Here is a 23343-nt window from a genome sequence, read left to right as displayed (position 1 = left end):
TAACTGAAGTCCCTCATTCCTGGAACCATTCTGGTAAATCTTTTCTGCACCCTCTCTAAGGTCTTCACATCTTTCCTAAAGTGCGGTGACCAGAATTGGATACAAAACTCCAGTTGTGGCCGAACCAGTGTTTTATAAAGATTCAACATAACTTCCTTGCTTTTATACTCTTTGCCTCTATTTGTAAAGCCCAGGATCCCATACACTTTTTTAACTGCTTTCTCAACCTGTCCTGCCACCTTCAAAGATTTGTGCACTATCTTTTTGCAGAGAGCAGAAATAGCTTGCTAACTAAAGACGAAAACAAAGGGTTCGATTTTTGGATGTCCGAGCCGACGGGTTTGTGGCGGGGGAGCTCCGAAAATCGGGGATTCCCGAGGCGGGTCTGGAGCCCGGCTCCAACCCTCCCACTTCCGGGTTCCCCAGTGATGCGCTTAGATGCGCGCGCAGCCCCCGCTTGCGGGACTCCCGCTGGCAATTACAGCCGGTGGGATCCCACTTAATGCAATTAATTAGATAGTTCAGGTTGTGTGCAGACCTGATTTGTAGGATATTTTAGGAGGGGTGGGATTTTCATCTCAACTGAGCGTGTTTCCCCTACTGGGGGAAACACTGCCAGTTGAAATGGACGTGTTGCAGCCACCAGCCTGTAGCAGCTGCAAAGGTCCATTTGACAGGTGGGGGGTGGAGACCCTCACTCACTGCAGGAGGCCACTCTGTCACTTTGGACTAAGTTTAGCCTCCACCACCCCTCTCCTAACAATACAAACTTGGAACCTCAACCCCGGTGTGCAGACACATGTACCTACCTTGTGGACCCCCTCAAATGTACATCTTCCAGATGGAGGCCGCCATAGCTGCAGTCATGACCTCCTTGGAGGACAAACAGGATCACCAGCCTCGCCGGCCATGCCGTCCACCTCTGACACATGGAGTTCCACAACACAGTGCTGTGACACGTCCACATGCACAGCAGGAGGGAGGGCAACCGCAGAGAGAGATGCTTCGCAGAAGGCACTACCCTCGCCACAGGGTCCACAGACCGAGGCTCAGCTTCCTGGACCTCTCTGAGCAACAGTGCACATGGAGGCTCAGAGTCACTCGACATGTAGTCGTGGACATCTGCAGCCTCCTTCATGCCGAGTGCTCCCGGCTGGCCCGAGCACCACCTTCTTACTTGTCGCTGTCAAAGTCACCACTGCCCTCAACAACTTCTCCTCCGCATCCTTCCAGGGTGCCACCAGGGACATCGCCGACGTCTCTCAGTCGTCTGCACAAAAGAGCCCTGCAAATACACCTACACCCACTCTGCAGTGACACAATGGATGGCATCAGGTGTGGGTCTTCATGGTGATCCTCAGAAAAGGGCATTATTGCACAAACCAGACAAGATTTGCAAAGACATGGCAGTAGTGGTGACAATATAATACGTAATGTGAGTTGATCAGAAATCAAATATAAGTAAAAACCATGACAAACCCTCAAACACCCTTGTGCATCCCCTTCATGCTCACGACACGTTTGCCTTACGCTTCCTACTGCACATATGTGATGCATGCCCTGTGGCTGCAGCACAGGTAGTGGCAGGTTGGGTGAGGCTGACCATGAAAGATGCATAAGAGGGTGAGTATGAGATAGAGCCATGAGATTGTATGAGGATTGGGTTGAGTGGTAGTGGTGGGATGAGTACTGGGGAGATGAGTAAGTGCAGGTAAGTTGAGGATGAACTTTGAGTGGGTGTGAGGGGTGATGTGATAGAGTAGTGTTGACAGTGCAGAAGGAGATGTGGGGTGGGGGCGGTGATGTGGCAGACGGAGTGTAGGGGAATGAGTAAGTGTACTCACTTCAGCTGACCTACTTAGGTCATTGGAGCGCCTCCTACACTGTATGCAGATGCATGATATGTTGATGGTGCTGGCGACCTCCTCTGCCACCTCGAGCCAGGCCTTCGTGGTGGCAGAGGCAGGACAATTCCTCCCATCCGCCAGGAGAAGATCTCTGTCCTCCCCTCCTCCTCACCTCATCCGGTAGGACCTGGAGTGAGGCATCATTAAACCTGGGAGCAGCCTTCCGCCTGGGCTGCTCCATGCTGTAATTTTGGCTCCTTTCTGCGGCATCAGTCAGTGGAGGACTGCCCCTTTAAATCGGGTTCCTCCAGCTGACAGCCTATGATGCGGCTGCGCAGTCCACCCGCTGCGCAGCTTTCCAGCGCGAAAACCGGAAGCCAAGGTAAGTGCCTTCAATTAGGCTGCGATCGCATGCGGAGCACCCCGAATTCACTGGGCGCATTACGCACGCGCCCAGTCGACCCCTCGCTGCCAACCCGCCTCCCTCCTAACATCGAGCCCAGAGTTTGCTCTTATCTGTAGTCGGTTTGATCGGTGTAAGAACAGTTTGTGAACAATTTTTTCAGCTGCTAGTAAGCATATTTACCTCTTCTAAGCTGTTGTAATAGTTTTAAAATGTCTTCAGTATGTCTCTTTTATGTTTAACTTACAGCAAGGTACTGGCTAAATTTGGGTTAGCAATACTCTTATGTGAATCAATTTATGCAAACTTTGTTGACAACTGAAATCCTCTTAATAAGACATTTTCTACCAATGCATGCTCTCACTCATACCCATATATAACAATATAAAATAATTGGCAGTCATACCCATGTGCAGGATAGCAATGTAACTGACAGTGATTCTATTTGCTTAAATTGGCACTTTATCAAATCTGACATCTTCTTCCATACATCCCTCCAAACATAGCAGGTTATGGCGATCATGCTGACCCCTTTGTAATTGCTTCATATGCCTGCTGGGCACTATGTTTAGTGGTGGGTTGTCCTTCTAACCTGTAGAGGGCACTTCTCCATTCGCTTAGAGCATCCATAATAAATTGAAGTACCTCACCAGTAAATAAGGTCTTTCTACACCTTACTCCCTTCAATTTGTACACTCCATTGCATACACAATGAGTTTTATCTATCGTGCTTACATGGCACCTGAGGGCTTGATAAGTGATTCTATTATTGCTTCTTTTTCTGATTGGCTGTTCAATTGTGCTTTAATTGTAAATCATCCAGGTTCCAGGAATGCATTATTTGTGTTCCTATGAGTGGGCTGAAAAAAGACAGGAATAATCTTATTGAATGCAAAATCAGTGTGCTTAGAGCAAATTAATACCCTATGAATCTAATTATTAAAAATTGCATTTATGACTTTTAGACATGGTTAACACTTTTTATTACGATTTGACAAAGCCCAGTAAAATTAATTTATTTTATCAGTGTTGCTGCTGATTTTCTATCCGGGCCACAGATGATTGTTCTAAGACTGGTGAACCTTGACCTTTAGGAGAGTTCAAATGTCAGCAGACAGATTTAAACTTGAGTCTGCAGGTTTATACCATCTATCAGACCAGTTGAACTTGCCTCTGTTTTAAAGAAGGCATTTTATGTTCCGAGGAAATTTTCCAAAATTAATTGTCTAACATTTCCATCGCTGTTGTTATGGAAACAATGATTAAAGAAATTGCTACCTGAAAAAAATATATAATCATTGCAGATTTATTATGTATTAGAAGGGAATTGTAAGTTTATTTTAATGGCTTCTGTTTTTGTCTTTTCAGGATATACTTGAAAATGAAAGTATTAACCTTGATTGGGTGTTTCGATATTCACTGATTAATGACATTGTGAAGGTAAGAGGCACGAGCACAAATGAAATACAGAAATGTGACTTAAAGCATGAAATGTATTCCTGAAATTATATTAGTAAAATACATCCCAGCAGCCTTATATTCCTATTGAAATCAAGCTGGGCTTAGTCAAGAAAAGTTGAATGAAATGTTAGGAAAGGCAACCAATAAAATGGTTATTGGTTCCCGGGAGGATGGGCATTTTAGTAAAAGCAACCAAGAAATTAGCGCCTTCTGATATTAAAAGTGTTTAGTTACAAGATCCACAGATAATATAGATGGTTACAACACAGGCTCGGTTATTTTTGATACAAGCAGTTATGAAAAGTTATGCTTGCACTTTGGGAACAAAAAACAATAAAACAGTTTTGGTTTATGAGAGTTCTGAAAGCATTGTTCTTTTTAATAAATACATATTAGAGGCCAATGTTGAATATGTTTAGACCAGATTCTGCTTTGGATAGTCTGAAGTTTTGGCCTTCCAAATTCAGCTGATCTGCTGCTGAAACCTTCTTCCATGCTTTTGCTACCTCCAGACTCGACTATTCTAATGCTATCCTGGCTGACTACTCATCTTCCACCCTCCATAAACTTAAGGTCATCCAAAATGCTGCTGCCCATATCCTAACTTGCACCAAGTCCTGTTCACCCATCACCCCTGTGCTCGCTGACCTACATTGGCTCCCAGTCCACCAATGCTTCGATTTTAAAATTCTTATCTTCGTGTTCAAATTCATCCATGGCCTTACCCTTCCCTGTTTCTGTAACCTTCTCTGCGTTCCTCCAGCTCAGGCCTCTTGTGCATCCCCCACATCCTTCGCTCCACCATTGGCAGCTGTGCCTTCAGCCATCTGGATCCTAAGCTCTGGAATTTCCTCCCTAAACCTTTCTGCCTCTCTACCTCTCTCTCCTCCTTTAAAACCCTTCTTAAAACTTACCTCTTTGACCAAGCTCTTGGTCACTTATCCTAATGTCTCCTTCTTTGGCTCGTTGTCAACTTTCGTCTGATTACACTCCTCTGAAGCGCCTTGGAACCTTTACTTTGTTATAGGTGCCATATGAATGCAAGTTGTTGTTATTTATTTTCGACATCTGAATTTCAACAAGAAGATGTCTTGACAATAAAGCATTTGGCAATCCTTTCTCTCATTTTTTAGAAACACATAATGCATTGAAATGAATTATGTCACTGTGCATCCTATTGTCACTTGTACGTGGTATCATTGTGCAAAAATAATAAACAATTCTTCCTCTAAACAATAAAAGGCTTGCCAAACACTTTTTCATGCAGGCAATGCCCCTTTAAGGTTACTGTACGCAGTCTAAATAGGAGTGTTTCTCTTTCGTGATTCCTTAGCACAGGTGAACATGTGTAAGAACAGTAACCATTTTGATTTGTGTTCCTTGTGTCATTATACTAGGATTATTACACTGCGTTTACACTTGTAACAGTAGAAATGTGCCACAAAATCCCATTGTGGGATTTTGTGGCACAAGGGGAGTAGGGAAAAACCTGGGAACTACAGGCCAGTGAGCCTAACATCAGTGGTAGGAAAATTATTGGAAAAAATTCTGAAGGACAAAATTAGTCTCCACTTGGAGAAGCAAGGATTAATCAGGGATAGTCAACATGGCTTTGTCAAGGGAAGATCATGTCTGACTAATTTGATTGAATTTTTTGAGGGGGTGACTAGGCGTGTGGATGAGGGTAACGCAGTGGATGTGGTATACATGGATTTCAGTAAGGCCTTTGATAAAGTCCCCCACAGGAGACTGGTCAAGAAGGTACGAGCCCATGGAATCCAGGGTGCCTTGGCACTTTGGATACAAAACTGGCTTAGTGGCAGAAGGCAGAGGGTGATGGTCGAAGGTTGTTTTTGTGACTGGAAGCCTGTGGCCAGTGGGGTACCACAGGGATCGGTGCTGGGTCCCTTGCTGTTTGTGGTCTACATTAATGACTTGGATATGAATGTAAAAGGTATGATCAGTAAGTTCGCTGATGATACAAAGATTGGTAGGGTGGTAAATAGTGAGGAGGATAGCCTCAGTCTGCAAGACGATATAGATGGGTTGGTCAGATGGGCGGAACAGTGGCAAATGGAATTTAACCCAGAAAAGTGCGAGGTGATGCACTTTGGAGGGACTAACAAGGCAAGGGAATACACAATGAATGGGAGGACCCTAGGCAAGACAGAGGGTCAGAGGGATCTTGGTGTGCAAGTTCACAGATCCCTGAAGGCGGCGGAACAGGTAGATAAGGTGGTAAAGAAGGCATATGGGATACTTGCCTTTATTAGCCGAGGCATAGAATATAAGAGCAAGGAGGTTATGATGGAGCTGTATAAAACACTGGTTAGGCCACAGCTGGAGTACTGTGTGCAGTTCTGGTCGCCACACTACAGGAAGGATGTGATTGCTTTGGAGAGGGTGCAGAAGAGATTCACCAGGATGTTACCAGGGCTGGAGCGCTTCAGCTATGAAGAGAGACTGGGAAGATTGGGTTTGTTTTCCTTGGAGCAGAGGAGGCTGAGGGGGGACATGATTGAGGTGTACAAAATTATGAGGGGCACAGATAGGATGGATACTAAGGAGCTTTTTCCCTTCGTTGAGGGTTCTATAACAAGGGGACATAGATTCAAGGTAAAAGGCGGGAGGTTTAGAGGGGATTTGAGAAAGAACTTTTTCACCCAGAGGGTGGTTGGAGTCTGGAACTCACTGCCTGAAAGGGTTGTGGAGGCAGGAACCCTCACAACATTCAAGAAGCATTTGGATGAGCACTTGAAATGCCATAGCATACAAGGCTACGGACCAAATGCTGGAATATGGGATTAGAGTAGACAGGGCTGATGGCCGGCGCGGACACGATGGGCCGAAGGGCCTCTATCCGTGCTGTATGACTCTATGACTCTATGACTCTATGACTCTAAAAACAGCCCTGACTGTACCAACTCCTGTTCAGAAGGTGTAATGGGGACATGATGGTTTCTATGGAAGGATGAGCTAGATCTGAATAACCTCCCTCATCTGTTTTAGTCTTTTATGAGCCAGTCAAAGTAGTAGTCTGAAAATTCAATAGCATTGTGTTCACACCATTCTAACCACAGGAGCATACAGAACATTCAGAATCGAACATGTGACAGGAGCCACTTAACGACTGAGTCCGACTCCTCATGTCAGTCAATAATGCACCTAGAGGCGGGTGTAATCTGGTGTGCCACTCTATAATTGCTGTGTTTACAGGGCGCTCTTCCTCTGTAACAAGGGTGTAACCGAAGGCTCCCGTGTATGTGGTCCATTTTATCCAACTATATCCAACTATAAGGTAGTAATCTCAGGATTGCTGCCAGTGCCACGTGCTAGTCAGAGTAGAAATAGGAGGATATTTCAAATGAATACGTGGCTAGAGGAATGGTGCAAGGGGGAGGGATTCAAATTCCTGGGACACTGGAAACGGTTCTGGGGGAGGTGGGATCAGTACAAACCGGATGGTCTGCACCTGGGCAGGGCCGGGACCGCTGTCCTAGGAGGAGTGTTTGCTAGTGCTGTTGGGGAGGGTTTAAACTAAAGTGGCAGGGGGTTGGGAACCTGAGCAGGGAGAGAGAGGAAAGCGTAACAGGAAGGGACAGAAGGTATGGAGTAATAGGTAAAGTGTTAAAAAAGGAAAAAGCAGGAACTAAGCGTCACAAAACAGATTTGAAAGTTCTTTATCTGAATGCACGTGGCATTCGTAATAAAATGGACGAGTTAACGGCACAAATAACTACGTATGGTTATGATCTTGTGGCCATTACAGTAATATGGCTGCAGGGTGACAACGACTGGGAATTAAATATGCCAGGGTATTTAACAATCAGGAAGGACAGGCAGGAAGGAAGGGGAGGTGGGGTGGCTATGTTAATAAAGGAAGGAATCACTGTAATACAGAGAAATGATATTGGGACAAAGCATCAAGATAATGAAACAGTTTGGGTGGAGATAAGGAATAATAAGGGAAAAAAAACATTAGTGGGCGTAGTATATAGGCCTCCTAATAGTTGCAACTCTGCTGGAAGAAGTATTAATCAGGAGATAGTCGGGGCATGTAATAAGGGAACAGCCATAATTATGGGGGATTTTAATTATCATATTAACTGGACAAATCAAATTGGGCAGAGCAGCCTTGAGGACGAGTTCATTGAGTGCATCAGGGATGGATTTCTTGAGCAGTATGTAACTGATCCTACAAGGGGGCAGGCAACCTTGGACCTGGTCCTGTGTAATGAGTCAGGATTAATTAATAATGTCCTAGTTAAGGATCCCCTTGGAACGAGCGACCACAACATGGTTGAATTCCATATCCAATTAGAGGGTGAGAAGGTTGATTCTCAAACAAGCGTACTGAGCTTGAATAAAGGAGACTATGATGGTATGAGAGCGGAATTGATTAAAGTGGACTGGGAAAATAGATTAAAGGGTAAGACGGTACATGAGCAGTGGTGTTCATTTAGGGAGTTATTTTACAACTTTCAAAATAAATATATTCCACTGAGGAAAAAAGGGTGTAAAAGAAATGACAGCCATCCGTGGCTAAGTAAAGAAATCAAGGATAGTATCCGACTAAAAACAAGGACATATAAGGTAGCCAAACTTAGTGGGAGGATAGAAGATTGGGAATTCTTCAAAAGACAGCAAAAAGTAACTAAAGGATTGATTAAGAAAGGGAAGTTAGATTATGAAAAGAAATTAGCAAAAAATATAAAAACAGATAGCAAGAGTTTCTATAGTTATATAAAAAGAAAAAGGGTGGCTAAGGCAAAGGTAGGTCCCTTAGAGGATGAGACCGGGAAATTAATGGTGGGAAACATGGAGATGGCAAAAATGCTGAACAAATATTTTGTTTCAGTCTTTACAGTAGAGGACACTAAGAATATCCCAACACTGGACAAACAGGGGACTCTCGGGGGGGAGGAGCTAAATACGATTAAAATCACTCAGGAGATGGTACTCAGTAAAATAATGGGACTCAAGGCGGATAAATCCCCTGGACCTGATGGCTTCCATCCTAGGGTCTTGAGGGAAGTGGCAGTAGGGATTGTGGATGCTTTGGTGATAGTTTTCCAAAATTCCCTGGACTCAGGAGAGGTCCCGGCAGATTGGAAAACTGCTAATGTAACACCGTTATTTAAAAAGGGTAGTAGGCAGAAGGCTGGAAATTATAGGCCAGTTAGCTTAACATCTGTGGTGGGTAAAATTTTGGAGTCTATTATTAAGGAGACAGTAACGGAACATTTAGATAAGCATAATTTAATAGGACAAAGTCAGCATGGCTTTATGAAGGGGAAGTCATGTCTGACAAATTTGCTTGAGTTCTTCGAGGATATAACGTATAGGGTGGATAAAGGGGAACCAGTGGACATAGTGTATTTAGACTTCCAGAAGGCATTCGACAAGGTGCCACATAAAAGATTATTACTTAAGATAAAAAATCACTGGATTGGGGGTAATATTCTGGCATGGGTGGAGGATTGGTTATCGAACAGGAAGCAGAGAGTTGGGATAAATGGTTCATTTTCGGACTGGCAACCAGTAACCAGTGGTGTTCCACAGGGGTCGGTGCTGGGTCCCCAACTCTTTACAATCTATATTAACGATTTGGAGGAGGGGACCGAGTGCAACATATCAAAATTTGCAGATGATACAAAGATGGGAGGGAAAGTAGAGAGTGAGGAGGACATAAAAAACCTGCAAGGGGATATAGACAGACTGGGTGAGTGGGCGGAGATTTGGCAGATGCAATATAATATTGGAAAATGTGAGGTTATGCACTTTGGCAGGAAAAATCAGAGAGCAAGTTATTTTCTTAATGGCGAGAGACTGGAAAGTACTGCAGTACAAAGGGATCTGGGGGTCCTAGTGCAAGAAAATCAAAAAGTTGGTATGCAGGTGCAGCAGGTGATCAAGAAAGCCAACGGAATGTTGGCTTTTATTGCTAGGGGGATAGAATATAAAAACAAGGAGGTATTGCTGCAGTTATATAAGGTATTGGTGAGACCGCACCTGGAATACTGCATACAGTTTTGGTCTCCATACTTAAGAAAAGACATACTTGCTCTCGAGGCAGTACAAAGAAGGTTCACTCGGTTAATCCCGGGGATGAGGGGGCGGACATATGAGGAGAGGTTGAGTAGATTGGGACTCTACTCATTGGAGTTCAGAAGAATGAGAGGCGATCTTATTGAAACATATAAGATTGTGAAGGGTCTTGATCGGGTGGATGCAGTAAGGATGTTCCCAAAGATGGGTGAAACTAGAACTAGGGGGCATAATCTTAGAATAAGGGGCTGCTCTTTCAAAACTGAGATGAGGAGAAACTTCTTCACTCAGAGGGTGGTAGGTCTGTGGAATTTGCTGCCCCAGGAAGCTGTGGAAGCTACATCATTAGATAAATTTAAAACAGAAATAGACAGTTTCCTAGAAGTAAAGGGAATTAGGGGTTATGGGGAGCGGGCAGGAAATTGGACATGAAGCTGAGTTCGGATCGGTCAATGCCCTGTGGGTGGCGGAGAGGGCCCAGGGGCTATGTGGCCGGGTCCTGCTCCGACTTCTTGTGTTCTTTAGATTTGTGGTTGGGATCAGATCAGCCATGATCTTATTGAATGGCGGAGCAGGCTCGAGGGGCCGATTGGCCTACTGCTGCTCCAATTTCTTATGTTCTTATGTTCTTATTATGGGTGAATTTCCACGGGGTTCTCCCGCTCGTCTGCCATAACTTTGTCAATGCCATATACGCCATTTGTCCAGGATTTCCTGCCGGGATTATGAGTGGGACAACCCTGCGGAAATTCACCCCCATTGAATCTACTGACTGAGAAAAATCTACCATTCTACAGTTTTGGCACAACAGTGCAAGGTCAGAATGCGCATTGATTTCTGAGTTCCTGTGTTAATTTTAGGTATCATGTGACAGCTGACACAGTGCTACTGCTCTTGAGCTGTGCCCTTGAGTGGGGCTCAGTGGAAGTGGAGTAACTGAAGTAGAGTGCAAATTTGGCTGCTCTTCAGTATCCATGTCAAATTTTGACAGCGGTAAATTCAGTGCAAAGACCCTAGTTTAAAGGCATTTTTCCACTGATGCTGGGGCTCCTGGAAAGCAGGACTGAAATAGAGACCTGTGACCTCTGAGTGCTGCTCTCCTCTTTTTAAATTTACTGGTGTGTCGTCAGACCCTACCAGGCCCATTGAAGTGTCAGTAGGAAGTGCCACTTTTGGGACTCAGGAATTGCCAGGTCCTGAATGCCATTGAAGCTATGGAGTTTGTATTCTTTATATGGATAGTTTATGGTTGGCACTGGTTGGCCACCTGCTGCCAATGGTACACTATCACTATTTAAAAAAAAAACCCTTAACAAAAGTATAAAAGATTGAAATTTTGCAGTGCAACGTTAGTAACAAAGCAGTAAACATGTTTGTATGAAATTCTTCTATCTGTGTCATTTTTACAAAGACACAAATCCACTTAAAACAATTAGGTTAACGCCTCCCTTAATACAGAGGACAAGGAGTATAATATGAGCACATTACCGCATTCACTACTGGTATTGCAATATGCTGACTGATACAACATACCAAAAATTACTAGCGTCAGATGCTGCTGATAGAAAATGAATCTGTACCAATATATCTCATCAGTCAGATTTAAAGAAAGAAGCTCCTTTCATGCTGTTGTTTTTCCTTTTCTGGGGGCAGTCAAGTGAAACTGGATGAAGAAAAGTCCATATGAGATCGAAATGGTTTACTAATCCGATCTCTTTTGCTTTGCAGGGAATGGCATTTTTACACAACAGCATAATTGGGTCACATGGAAATCTTAAGTCATCCAATTGCGTTGTTGACAGTCGTTTTGTGCTAAAAATCACAGATTATGGTTTGGCAAGTTTTCATTCATCATGTGATAATGAAGATTCATATGCACTCTATGCAAGTAAGTTTAAGTCTGTGTCAGGTAATCAGTGTAGGCTTTGTGTTGAGATCATCATTTGAAAAAAATTAGATTTACATCCACCTGAAATTTAGATGGCCAAAGTCTGAAAATAACAGTCAGCCGGTGAAAATAAGAGGATTCTGCAAACCAGCAGGGAACTCAGTTACAGCCTCCTTCAATACACAAACACACACATACACATACAAAAACAAACACACATACATACATATATAAACAGGCACATGCACATGGGCACACAAAAGTGCACACACACGCTCCCACATACATCTGCTACTTGCATGTACACACACATGCACGTGCACACATGCAAGCTCACACAGAGGAAGAGAAAATCATCAGGTGAGTCACCTACAGATTATCATCCATGAGATCCTAATGAGAAAAGCATTGGCAGAGCCTAGGGCTCTCTTGCCTATCTAGCCAGCCAATAAAAGATGGTGCAGGATATGGTAAGACTGAGTGGGGATTCACAGAGAAAATGAAGGTATTTAATTTGTCAGTCAAGGAAGATAAAGGAGTTTTAAAACTTTGCTGGTTCAGAAAGAAGTTAAGTAATTCTAATTAAAAATGAAAGTTTGTTTTCTCATATGTCAAGGTCATTGTGAGAATGAAGTCAATTTATTGAATAGGCTAGAAAACAAGAATAAGAAATATATTATACTTTATAATCAAGGTGAGATAAAGCATGTTAAATTAAACGACAGCCAGGGATCGTGTGGTTGGGCTATTTTAGAGTTCTGCAGTTTATGGGGAGTGAGAACATTGTAATGGAAATAATCAAGTAACAGAATTTGTTTGGATAATAAACCTGTCAGGTACATTTTGGTTTTTGTAAGTTTTTAACATTTTCCTACATGCTCTTCTTTAGTATTACTCACAACATGCATCATTCCCTGGCCAAAAGGTTAAGCAAGTTAAATTAAGGTATATTTTGCTGTGATCAGTAAAAGGTCAGTGCACATTTGAATTTCTATTTTAGACTTGGATCACCTTTTTCACTCACAGTACCGACTGGAGGATAACCTGCCTCGAAGTATCTGGCATTCTAAGCAGCTGAAGGTCAATTGGCTCAGAGCGACCTGACGCTATCCCCTTCCGACAGGATTGGGATCTCGCCTATCACCGATACAAACCTGCACCCTACCAGTCTGTATCACAGGGCAAAGGACCTGCAGTATGCTCCGCCATAACCCATTAGGGGAAATTTTGTGAACTCACGTTCCAGGTGTGGAGCTTTGTGCACCAGGAGTGCACATCAGGAATGGATGGAAAACCATGCAGTTCATGTGCCCAATTCTGAAGATCCACACCAGGAGCACAAATAAATAAAACTGCCCCAATTCTGTTGGCTCATGAATTCTTAAATATACAAGATTACATTGTTCATGTGGTCTCATTGTGCTGCTGGATCTTTTTCATATTGATGTTGGTGACATCATGGGTTAGCCATGTGCTCTATGTTAGCTGTTAAATTGTGCATTAAATTTAAAACTATAAAGCCCTTCATCCTCCCCACCCAAACATGCAGGATACAGAATAGACCTCTTGTCACTGGGGACATTGAAAGTTTCTTGCTCATGACCCTGCACTCCAAAAGCTGCTCTTGAATTTGTTACATGTGGACTGTGAGATAAGGATCACTCATGAAATAACAGCCTGAGGTACAGGTCACCCTATGTTTGGAAAAAAAAATGAGTGCGGATATCATACAGGAATTGTGTCCCATTTATGAGAGGTACTCCATTCAGCTAATGTACCCATCCAAGCTCACTGGACAAATGAATATTAGCTCCTTAATCACAAGCATGACTTGCCCTGCTCTCTGATATCAGCTCCTGTTAACTTGGGCAGTTTACCCATTTTACAGCATGCACCTACATGAGACACAACTGAGCCAAAGAGCTTCAAACATGAGAGTCTTGTTTACTTTTATCAGATTTGTATACTATACATTTTTATCTATAATTGTGGAGAGAGTGAAAAATTATTAAGTGTATGCTTTATCTTTGCAACAGAAAAACTTTGGACAGCACCAGAATTAATAAGATGGGGAAGAGCACCTCCTCAAGGTACCCCGAAAGGAGACGTGTACAGTTTTGGCATTATTCTTCAAGAGATTGCCTTAAGAAATGGTCCATTTTACATAGAAGGAATGGATCTCAGTCCAAAAGGTACTTTTCATCTCTTAGAATGCACCTCCTCTATTGTTATATCCATCAAAACAATTAAAGCAAATCTGGTAGCTATCTTGAAGACTTTATGGGTAAATACATTACATGGTGTGGTACTCAAGCATAAAGGGCAAAGCTCCCAGCTTCGTACACTGGCCTGTGGGGAATTAGTTGTACTCAGCCAGTGCAGCGGTTGGGATGCTACCGTTAACCTCAGCACACTTGATTAGGAAGAGGAACAACAGCCAGGGTTTCGGTTCATGGCAGTGATTCCTGTTGAAAATGCGTGTCTGGAGGCAAGGTGAGGGCAAGATCAGGTTTGGCATCAGCCCTTCATGGTTAAATAGCCTATTGACTTTCACTATCTGGACTCGGTCTTAAAGAATGCCACTTGGAGCCATTACAATGCAAGGGTTTGCACCGTCTATTGCATCCAACTTGTACCATCCATTTGTCATTGGCTTTCAGCACTACTGAGGCTGAGCCCTAAAGAAATTCTGTTAGCTTCACTATAGTTTTAATATTATTCTGTATTTTATTACATCACAAAAATGTTTTAACAGTTTTCACTGCAAATCATAATCTTTTCAGAAATTGTCCAGAAGGTCAGAAATGGTCAGAAGCCTTATTTCAGGCCCACAACAGACATCAACTGTCACAGTGAAGAACTGGGCCACTTCATGGAGAAGTGCTGGGCTGAAGACATTGCTGAAAGACCTGATTTTAGCCAAATTAAGATTCTGATCAGAAGATTCAATAAGTAAGTCAAAAGTGCATCACTTCATTTAAATAATCCTTATATTTCCCTCGACAGCCAGGCTGACTTTTTTAACTCGGCAACGGCAGCATTTCTTCCAGCACTCAAACATCTATAGCTTAGAGCACAGATCCTTATTCTGGTTTAATGTGGTAATTATTGGCATCAGGTCTACGAAGTACATGACTTAACTCAGAAGGAACATGATCTCTTGTAGCCTTCAAAACCTGAAGAAGTGTCTGAAAGCTTGCAGTGAAATCAACAATTTTGGTAACTGACAGCGTCACAATGGTTTACCTACATAGGCATCTTCCACGTGCCTCTAAAGTGGGGTCGCCACTCTTTAGTTCTGACCAGACAGTCTAGTTTTTGAGTGCAGTGTCTGGAATTGTATAAAATATAAACGTGCTATCATCTGACTTTTAGAACAGAAGTTATTTTTTTCTTGCTTGCTTTTATGTCTAATAATGTGGAAGTATTAATTGTCAAAGTTATCAAGGTTTTAGGGCTCCCCTGATGCCATAACAAACTTTTTTGGTGAGCACCTGAGCTATACAGATGGTGGAAGGAACAGGCAAGTGGAGCATGTTTCAGTGGGAGAGCATTTGGGAAACAGTGATCACAATATGATTAGGTTTAGAGTAGTTATGGAAAAGGACAAGGAACAATCAAAAGTTCTAGAAGAAGCCTAATTTCAGTGAGTTGAAAAGGGATATAGCCCAGGTGGATTGGTATCAAGGATTTGACAGGTAAAAAAGTAAATAAGCAATAGGAGACCTTCAAGGATGCAGGCTAAACACTGATCTCTGATCCGTGCACCCTTTGAGGGCGGCTCCCCAGTTGGAGCACAGGATCTACAAAGGGTAGTGGAAATCTGGAATTCTCTCCCCCCCCAAAAGGCTGTGGATGCTGGGTCAATTGAAATTTTCAAGACTGAGATTGATGTTGTGGCGATAATGGAGACCCGGCTCAAAAAAGGGCAGGATTGGGTACTAAATATTCCTGGATACAAGGTGCTCAGGAAAGATAGGGAAGGAAAGAAAGGAGAGGGGGTGGCAGTATTGATTAAGGATAATATTGCAGTACTGAAAAGAGAGGATGTGCTGGAGGGGTCAGGACAGAATCAATTTGGTTAGACTTAAGAAATAAAAGAGGTGCCATTACACTACTGGGTGTATTCTATAGGCCACCAACTAGTGGGAAGGATATAGAGGAGCAAATTTGCAGTGAAATTTCAGAGAGGTGCAAAAGCTATAGCGTAGTGATAACTGAGGATTTCAACTATCCTAATCTAGACCGAAATAATAATAACATAAGGGGCAAAGAGGGAGAGGAATTTTTGAAATGAGTTCAGGATAACTTTCTTGACCAGTATGTTTCTGGCACAATGAGGAAGGAGGCATTGCTTGACTTGGTTCTAGGGAATGAGGTGAGCTAAGTGGAGCAAGTGTCAGTGGGAGAGCATTTAGGGAGCAGCGATCATAGTATCATAAGGTTTAGAATAGCTATGGAAAAGGACACGGACCACTCTAAAGTAAAAATACTCAATTGGAGGAGGGCTAATTTCAATGGGATGAGAACAGATCTGGCCCGGGTAAATTGGATTCAAAGATTGGCAGTCAAAGCTGTAATTGAACAGTGGGCGGCCTTTAAAAAGAAGATGGTTTGGGTACAATCTAGGTACATTCCCATGAGGCGGAAAGGCAGGGCAACTAAAGCCAGAGCTCCCTGGATGACAAAAGTGATAGAGAGTAAGATGAAATGGAAAAAAGGGGTGTATGACAAATGTCAGGTTGATAACACAAGTGAGAACAAGGCAGAATATAGAAAGTTCAGAGGGGAAGTGAAAAAGGAAATAAGAGGGACAAAGAGAGAGCATGGCAGCCAAAATAAAAGGGAATCCAAAAGTCTTCTACAGTCATGTAAACGGGTAGTAAGAGGAGCAGTGGGGCCAATTAGGGACCATAAAGGAGATCTACTCATGGAGGCAGAGGGGATAGCCGAGGTACTAAATGAGTACTTTGCATCTATCTTTACCAAGGAAGCAGATGCTGCCAGGGTTTCTGTAAAGGAAGATATGGTTGAGATACTGGATGGGCTAAAAATTGATAAAGTACTAGAAAGGTTAGCTGTACTTATAGTAGATAAATCACCCGGTCCGGATGAGATGCATCCTAGGTTGCTGAGGGAAGTAAGGGTAGAAATTGCGGAGGGACTGGCCAAAATCTTCCAAATATCCATCGATATGGGGGTGATGCCAGAGGACTGGAGAATTGCAAATTTTACACCCTTGTTCAAAAAAGGGAGTAAGGATAAACCCAGCAACTATAGGCCAGTCAGTTTAACCTCAGTGGTGGGGAAACTTTTAGAAACAATAATCCGGGATTGTTAGCAGTCACTTGGATGAGGGAGAATTGATTAGGGAAAGCCAGTACGGATTTGTTAAAGGCAAATTGTGTTTAACTAATCTGATAGAATTTTTTTATGAGGTAACAGAAAGGGTAGATTAGGGCAATGCAGTTGATGTGTACATGGACTTTCAAAAGACATAGGAACAGGAGTAGGCCATTCAGCCCCTCGTGCCTGCTCCGCCATTTGATAAGATCATGGCTGATCTGTGATCTAACTCCATATACCTGCCTTTGGCCCGTATCCCTTAATACCTTTGATTGCCAAAAAGCTATCTATCTCAGATTTAAATTTAGCAATTGAGCTAGTATCAATTGGTATCAAAAGGCGTTTGATAAAGTGCCGCATGGTAGGCTTAGCATCAAGATTGCAACCCATGGAATAAAGGGGGCAGTAGCAACATGGATACAGAATTGGCTAAGTGACAGGAAACAGAGAGTAGTGGTGAATGGTTGTTTTTCGGACTGGAGGGAGGTGTACAGTGGTGTTCCCCAGGGGTCGATGCTGGGACCACTGCTTTTCTTGATATATATTAATGACTTGGACTTGGGTGTACAGGGCACAATTTCAAAATTTGCAGATGACACAATACTTGGAAGGGTGGTAAACAGTGAGGAGGATAGTGATAGACTTCAAGAGGATGAAGGAACCGAGTGTACTGTGGCCAAATAGCTGATGATACAAAGGTGGAAAAATAAGCTCTGAGGAGGACACAAATTGTCTGCAAAGGGATACAGACAGGTTAAGGGAGTGGGCAAAAATTTGGCAGATGGAGTATAATGTGGGAAAATGTGAAGTCATCCACTTTGGTAGGAAGAATAAAAAAGCAAAACATTATATAAATGGAGAAAGACTACAGAATGCTGCGGTACAGAGGAATTTGGGTGTCCTCATACACGATACACAAAAAGTTAGCATTCGGGTGCAGCAGGTAATTGGGAAGGCAAATGGAATATTGACCTTTTTCAAGAGGGATGGAGTATAAAAGCAGGGAAGTCTTGCTACAACTGTACAGGGTGCTTGTGAGACCACACCTAGAGTACTGCGTACACTTTTGGTCCCCTTATTTAAGGAAGGATATACTTGCATTGGAGGCTGTTCAGAGAAGGTTCACTAGGTTGATTCCAGGATGGAAGGGTTTTCTTAAGAGGAAAGATTGAGCAGGTTGGGCCTATACTCACTGGAGTTTAGAAGAATGAGAGGAGATCTTATTCAAACATATAAGGGTCTGAGGGGGCTTGACAGGGTAAATGTTGAGAGGATCTTTCCCCTATAGGGGAATCTAGAACTAGGGAGTATAGTCTCAGAACAAGGGGTCGTCCATTTAAGACGGAGATGAGGAGGAATTTCTTCTCTCAGAGGGTTGTGAACCTTTGGAATTCTTTGGCCCAGAGCGGTGGAGGCTGAGTTATTGAATATATTCAAGGCTGAGTTAGACAAATTTTTGATCAGCAAGGGAATCAAAAGATATGCACTTAGGGAGGGCAAACAGTAAAAGGGAATACGCAGTAAATGGGAATATATTGTGGGGTAGAGGAAGTGAGAGACCTTGGAGTGCATGTGCACAAGTCACTGAAGGTGGCAGTACAGGTAGATAGGGTTGTGAAGAAGGCACACGGAATGCTCTCCGTTATTAGTCGAAGTATAGAATACAAAAGCAGGGATATAATGATGGAACTGTAGAAAACGCTGGTAAGGCCACAGCTGGAGTATTGTATGCAGTTCTGGTCACCACATTACAGGAAGGACGTAATTGCTATGGAGAGAGTGCAGAGAAGATTTACAAGAATGTTGCCAGGGCTTGAAAATTGCAGCTACGAGGAGAGATTGGCTGGGATTGTTTTCCTTGGAGCAGAGGTGGCTGAGGGGAGACTTGATTGAGGTGTACAAAATTATGAGGGGCCCAGATAAAGTAAACAGGAAATACCTGTTTCCCCTAGCGGAGAATTCAAGAAATAGAGGACACAGATTTAAGCTGATTGGCGGAAGGATTAGAGGGGACATGAGGAAAACCTTTTTTATCCAGAGGGTGGTGGGTGTATGGAATTCGCTGCCCGAATTGGTGGTAGAGGCAAGGACCCTCAACTCTTTCAAAAAGTACCTGGACCTGCACCTAAAGTGCTGTAAGCTGCAGGTCTATGGTCCGGGTGCTGGAAGGTGGGATTAGAATGGGCACCTGGTTGTTCTTCGAGCCGGCGCGGATACGATAGGCTGAATGGCCCCCTTCTATGCTGTATCTTTTCTATGGTTCTATGGATACGGGGAACAGGCGGGAAAGTGGAGTTGAGGCCAGAATCAGATCAGCCATGATCTCATTGAATGGTGGAGCAAGCTTGACGGGCCAAATGGCCTACTCCTGTTCCTATCTCTTATCTTCTTATGGTAAGCGGATATAGACAGGCTGGTGGCATGGGCGGACACGTGGCAGATGAAATTTAACGCAGAAAAATGCAAAGTGATACATTTCGGTAGGAAGAATGAGGAGAGGCAATATAAACTAGAGGGCACAACTCTAAAAGGGGTACAGGAACTGAGAGATGTGTACACAAATTGTTGAAGGTGACAGGGCAGGTTGAGAAAGCAGTTAAAAAAGCATACAGGATCCTGGGTTCTATAAATAGAGGCATAGAGTACATAAGTATGGATGAACCTTTATAAAACACTGGTTTGGCCACAATTGGAGTATTGTGTCCAGTTCTGGGCACCGCACTTTAGGAAAGATGTGAAGGCCTTAGAGAGGGTGCAGAAGAGATTTACTGGAATGATTCCAGGGATGAGGGACTTTAGTTACGTGGATAAACTGGAGAAGCTGGGGTTGTTCTCCTTGGAACAGAGACGGTTGCGAGGAGATTTGATAGAGGTATTCAAAATCATGAAGGGTCTAGACAGAGTAGATAGAGAGAAACTGTTCCCATTGGTGGCTGGGTCAAGAACCAGAGGACATAGATTTAAGGTGATTGGCAAAAGAACCAAAGATGACATGAGGGAAAACCTTTTTACATAGCGAGTGGTTAGGATCTGGAATGCATTGCCCGAGGGGGTGGTGGAGGCAGATTCAATCATGGCCTTCAAAAGGGAACTGGATAAGTACTTGAAAGGAAAACATTTGCAGGGTTACGGGGTAGGACAGGGGAGTGGGGCAATCTGGATTGCTCTTGCATAGAGCTGGCGCGGACTCAATGGGCCCGATGTTAGTAGGGTTGCGGGATCTCGGCGGGGGGGCTATCGGGCGCGTGGGTAACGCGCCCGGTGAAATTAGTCAGCTTCCCGCGCGATTGTAGCATCCAATCCACTAATTGGATCCACTTACCTGGTCCTCCGGGTTCCCCACTGCTGATCTGCGCGCGGGCGGGTTGCGCATGCGCAGTAAGATCTGTCAGCTGGAGGAGCTCTATTTAAAGGGGCAGTTCTCCACTGACAGATGCTGCAACAAATAGCAAAAATTACAGCATGGAGCAGCCCAGGGGGAAGGCTGCTCCCAGTTTAATGATGCCTCACTCCAGGTATCAATACATGGGGTGAGGAGGAGGGAGGAAGCGACCTGCCTCTGCCACCAGGAATGCCTGGCTCGAGGTGGCAGAGGAGGTCACCAGCGCAACCAACATATCGCCCATCTGCATACAGTGCAGGAGGCGCTCCAATGACCTCAGTAGGTCAGCCAAAGTGAGTACACGTAGTCTTTCCCCTACACTCCGTCTGCCACATCACTGCCCCCACCCCACATCTCCTTCAGCACTGCCAACACTACTTTGTCACATCACCCCTCATACCCACTCAAACCTCATCCTCATCTTACCTGCACTTACTCACCTCGCCAGTACTCATCCCGCCACTACCACTCAACCCAATCCTCATGCAATCTCATGGCTCTATCTCATACTCACCCTCTTGTGCATCTCTTTCACGGCCAGCCTCACTCAACCTGCCACTACCTGTGCTGCAGCCACAGGGCATGCATCACATATGTGCAGTAGGCAGCGTAAGGCAAATGTGTCGTGAGCATGAAGGGGATGCACAAAGGTGTCTGAGGGTTTGTCATGGGTGTTACGTATATTGAATTTCTGACCAACTCACATTACATATTATATTGGCACCACTACTGCCATGTCTTCGCGAATCCTGTCTGGTTTGTGCAATAATGCCCTCTCCTGAGGATCACTATGAGGACCCACAACTGATGCCACCCATTGTGTCACTGCAGAGTGGGTGTAGGTGTATTTGCAGGGCTCTTTTGCGCAGACGACTGAGAGACATCGGCGATGTCCCCGGTTGCACCCTGGAAGGATGCGGAGGAGAAGTTGTTGAGGGCAGTGGTGACTTTGACAGCGACAGGTAAGAAGATGGTGCTCGGGCCAGCCAGGAGCAGCTCGGCATGAAGGAGGCTGCAGATTTCCACGACTACATGTCGAGTGACTCTGAGCCTCCATGTGCACTGCTGCTCAGAGAGGTCCAGGAGGCTGAGCCTCGGTCTGTGGACCCTGTGGCGAGGGTAGTGCCCTCTGCGACGCATCTCTCTCTGCGGTAGCCCTCCCTCCTGCTGTACAGGTGGATGTGTCACAGCACTCTGTTGTGGAGCTCCACGTGTCAGAGGTGGACGGGGTGGATGGCGAGGCTGGTGAGACTGGTGATGCTGTTCGCCTTCTGAGGAGGTCATGACTGCAGCTACGGCGGCCCCCATCCGCAAGATGTACATCTGAGGGGGTCCACAAGGTAGGTACATGTCTCCGGACCCCGGGGTAAGTGTGCAGGTTGGTGACTTTGACTGTCAGGAGGAGGGTGGTGGAGGCTAAACTTTGTCCCAAGTGACAGAGTGGCCTCCTGCAATGGGTGAGGGTCTCCCCCCCCCCGCCCCCCCCGCACCTGTCAAATGGACCTTTGCAGCTGCCACAGGCTGACAGCTGCAACACGTCCATTTGACCTGGGAGTGTTTCCCCCAGTGTGGGAAACAGTCCCAATTTGCTCTAAAATCCCACCCCTCCTCACATAATCCCTTAATCAGGTCAGTTAATGACCTGAAATACCTAAATAAATACTCTCAAGTGGCATCCCGCTGGCTTTAATTGCCTGCGGGATTTCCACCAGCGGGGGCTGCGCGCGCACGCCGGCGCGTCAGCGGGGAACCCGGAAGTGGGCAGGTTCGGGGCGGGATCCGGTCCCGCTCCGAGATTCTCCGATTTTCGGAGCCCCCCCACCAGGAACGCACCCGATAGCGGGTGCTAAAATGACGCCCAATGTGTCGAATAGCCTCCTCCTGTGCTGCAACCTTTTTATGATTCTATGATTCTGTGATAGATCTCTGTTGGGTAAAGTATCAAGGGATATGGAGCAAAGGCGGGTAAATAGAGTTGAGGTACAGCTCAGCCATGATCTAATTGAATGGTGGAACAGACTCGAGGGGCTCGATTTTAGGGTCGGGTTTCCTGCGGGTTTCCAGCGGGGGGGCCCCGAAAATCCCAATATGCGGTCACGTGACCGGATCGCCCCGCGATCCCGACCACTTCCGGGTTCCCCGATGACGTGCGGGGCTGCGTGCGTGGCCCCCGCTGGTGGGAATCCCGGAGGCAATTAAAGAGTACTTACCTTGCTTGTTGAGGTCAGTTAATGAGCTGAATCAGCTGTCAAAAGAGGAAGTGTTGCAGCCAGCAGCCAAGGTGCACCCCACGGGGGAGAGCCCTCACCCACGTAGGAGGCCACCGCGTCACATAGGGAAACCCCTGCCCCCCACCACCCCCCGCCAAGCCAGAGGACAGACCGACACGAATCTGCAGCCCCATTCCGAGGAACCACCCACCTACCCTGCACAACCCCTCAGACCAACACCTGCCAGATGGGTGGTGCGTGGACACCCTCAGAGGACGAACAGCATGACCAGCCCCAGCAGCCTCGCAGTCCACGCCGTCCGCCGCAGAGACGTGGAGCCCCCCAACACGGTGTTGTTGCACGCCCACCTGCACAGCAGGAGGGAGGGCTACCGCAGAGAGAGACGCATCGCAGAGGGCACTACCCTCGCCACAGGGTCCACAGACCGAGGCGCAGCTCCCCGGACCTCTCCGAGCAGCAGTGCACAGGGAGGCGCAGATTCACTCGACATGTAGTCGTGGAGATCTGCAGGCTCTTTCATGCCGAGCTGCTCCTGGCTGGCCCCAGCACCAACTGCTTACCTGTCGCTGTCAAAGTCACCACTGCCCTCCACACCTTCTCCTCCGCATCCTTCCAGGGTGCAGCTGGCTACACCTCGGATGTCTCTCAGTCGTCTGCGCGGAAGAGCCCTGCAAATACACCTGCACCTACTCTGCAGTAACACAATGGGTGGCATCAGTGGTGGGTCCTCATAGTGA

At 45.3% G+C, this 23343-nt stretch overlaps 1 protein-coding gene across 1 annotated transcript in view; it reads left to right on the top strand.

The window, feature by feature from the left end:
• The window catches only part of npr2 (natriuretic peptide receptor 2), a 131116-nt gene that overhangs the window by 73186 nt on the left and 34587 nt on the right, over positions 1 to 23343 (top strand). The window contains exons 12-15 of the mRNA XM_067985205.1: positions 3619 to 3690; positions 11488 to 11647; positions 13684 to 13839; positions 14431 to 14599. Coding sequence (XP_067841306.1) covers positions 3619 to 3690; positions 11488 to 11647; positions 13684 to 13839; positions 14431 to 14599 — 557 coding nt within the window. The remainder of the gene's footprint in view (positions 1 to 3618; positions 3691 to 11487; positions 11648 to 13683; positions 13840 to 14430; positions 14600 to 23343) is intronic.

The sequence above is a fragment of the Heptranchias perlo genome, chromosome 1 (genome assembly GCF_035084215.1).
Source record: "Heptranchias perlo isolate sHepPer1 chromosome 1, sHepPer1.hap1, whole genome shotgun sequence".
Lineage (NCBI taxonomy): Eukaryota > Metazoa > Chordata > Chondrichthyes > Hexanchiformes > Hexanchidae > Heptranchias > Heptranchias perlo.
Note: the sequence above shows the minus strand (reverse complement) of the source record. Positions and strands in the feature narration are given on the sequence as shown.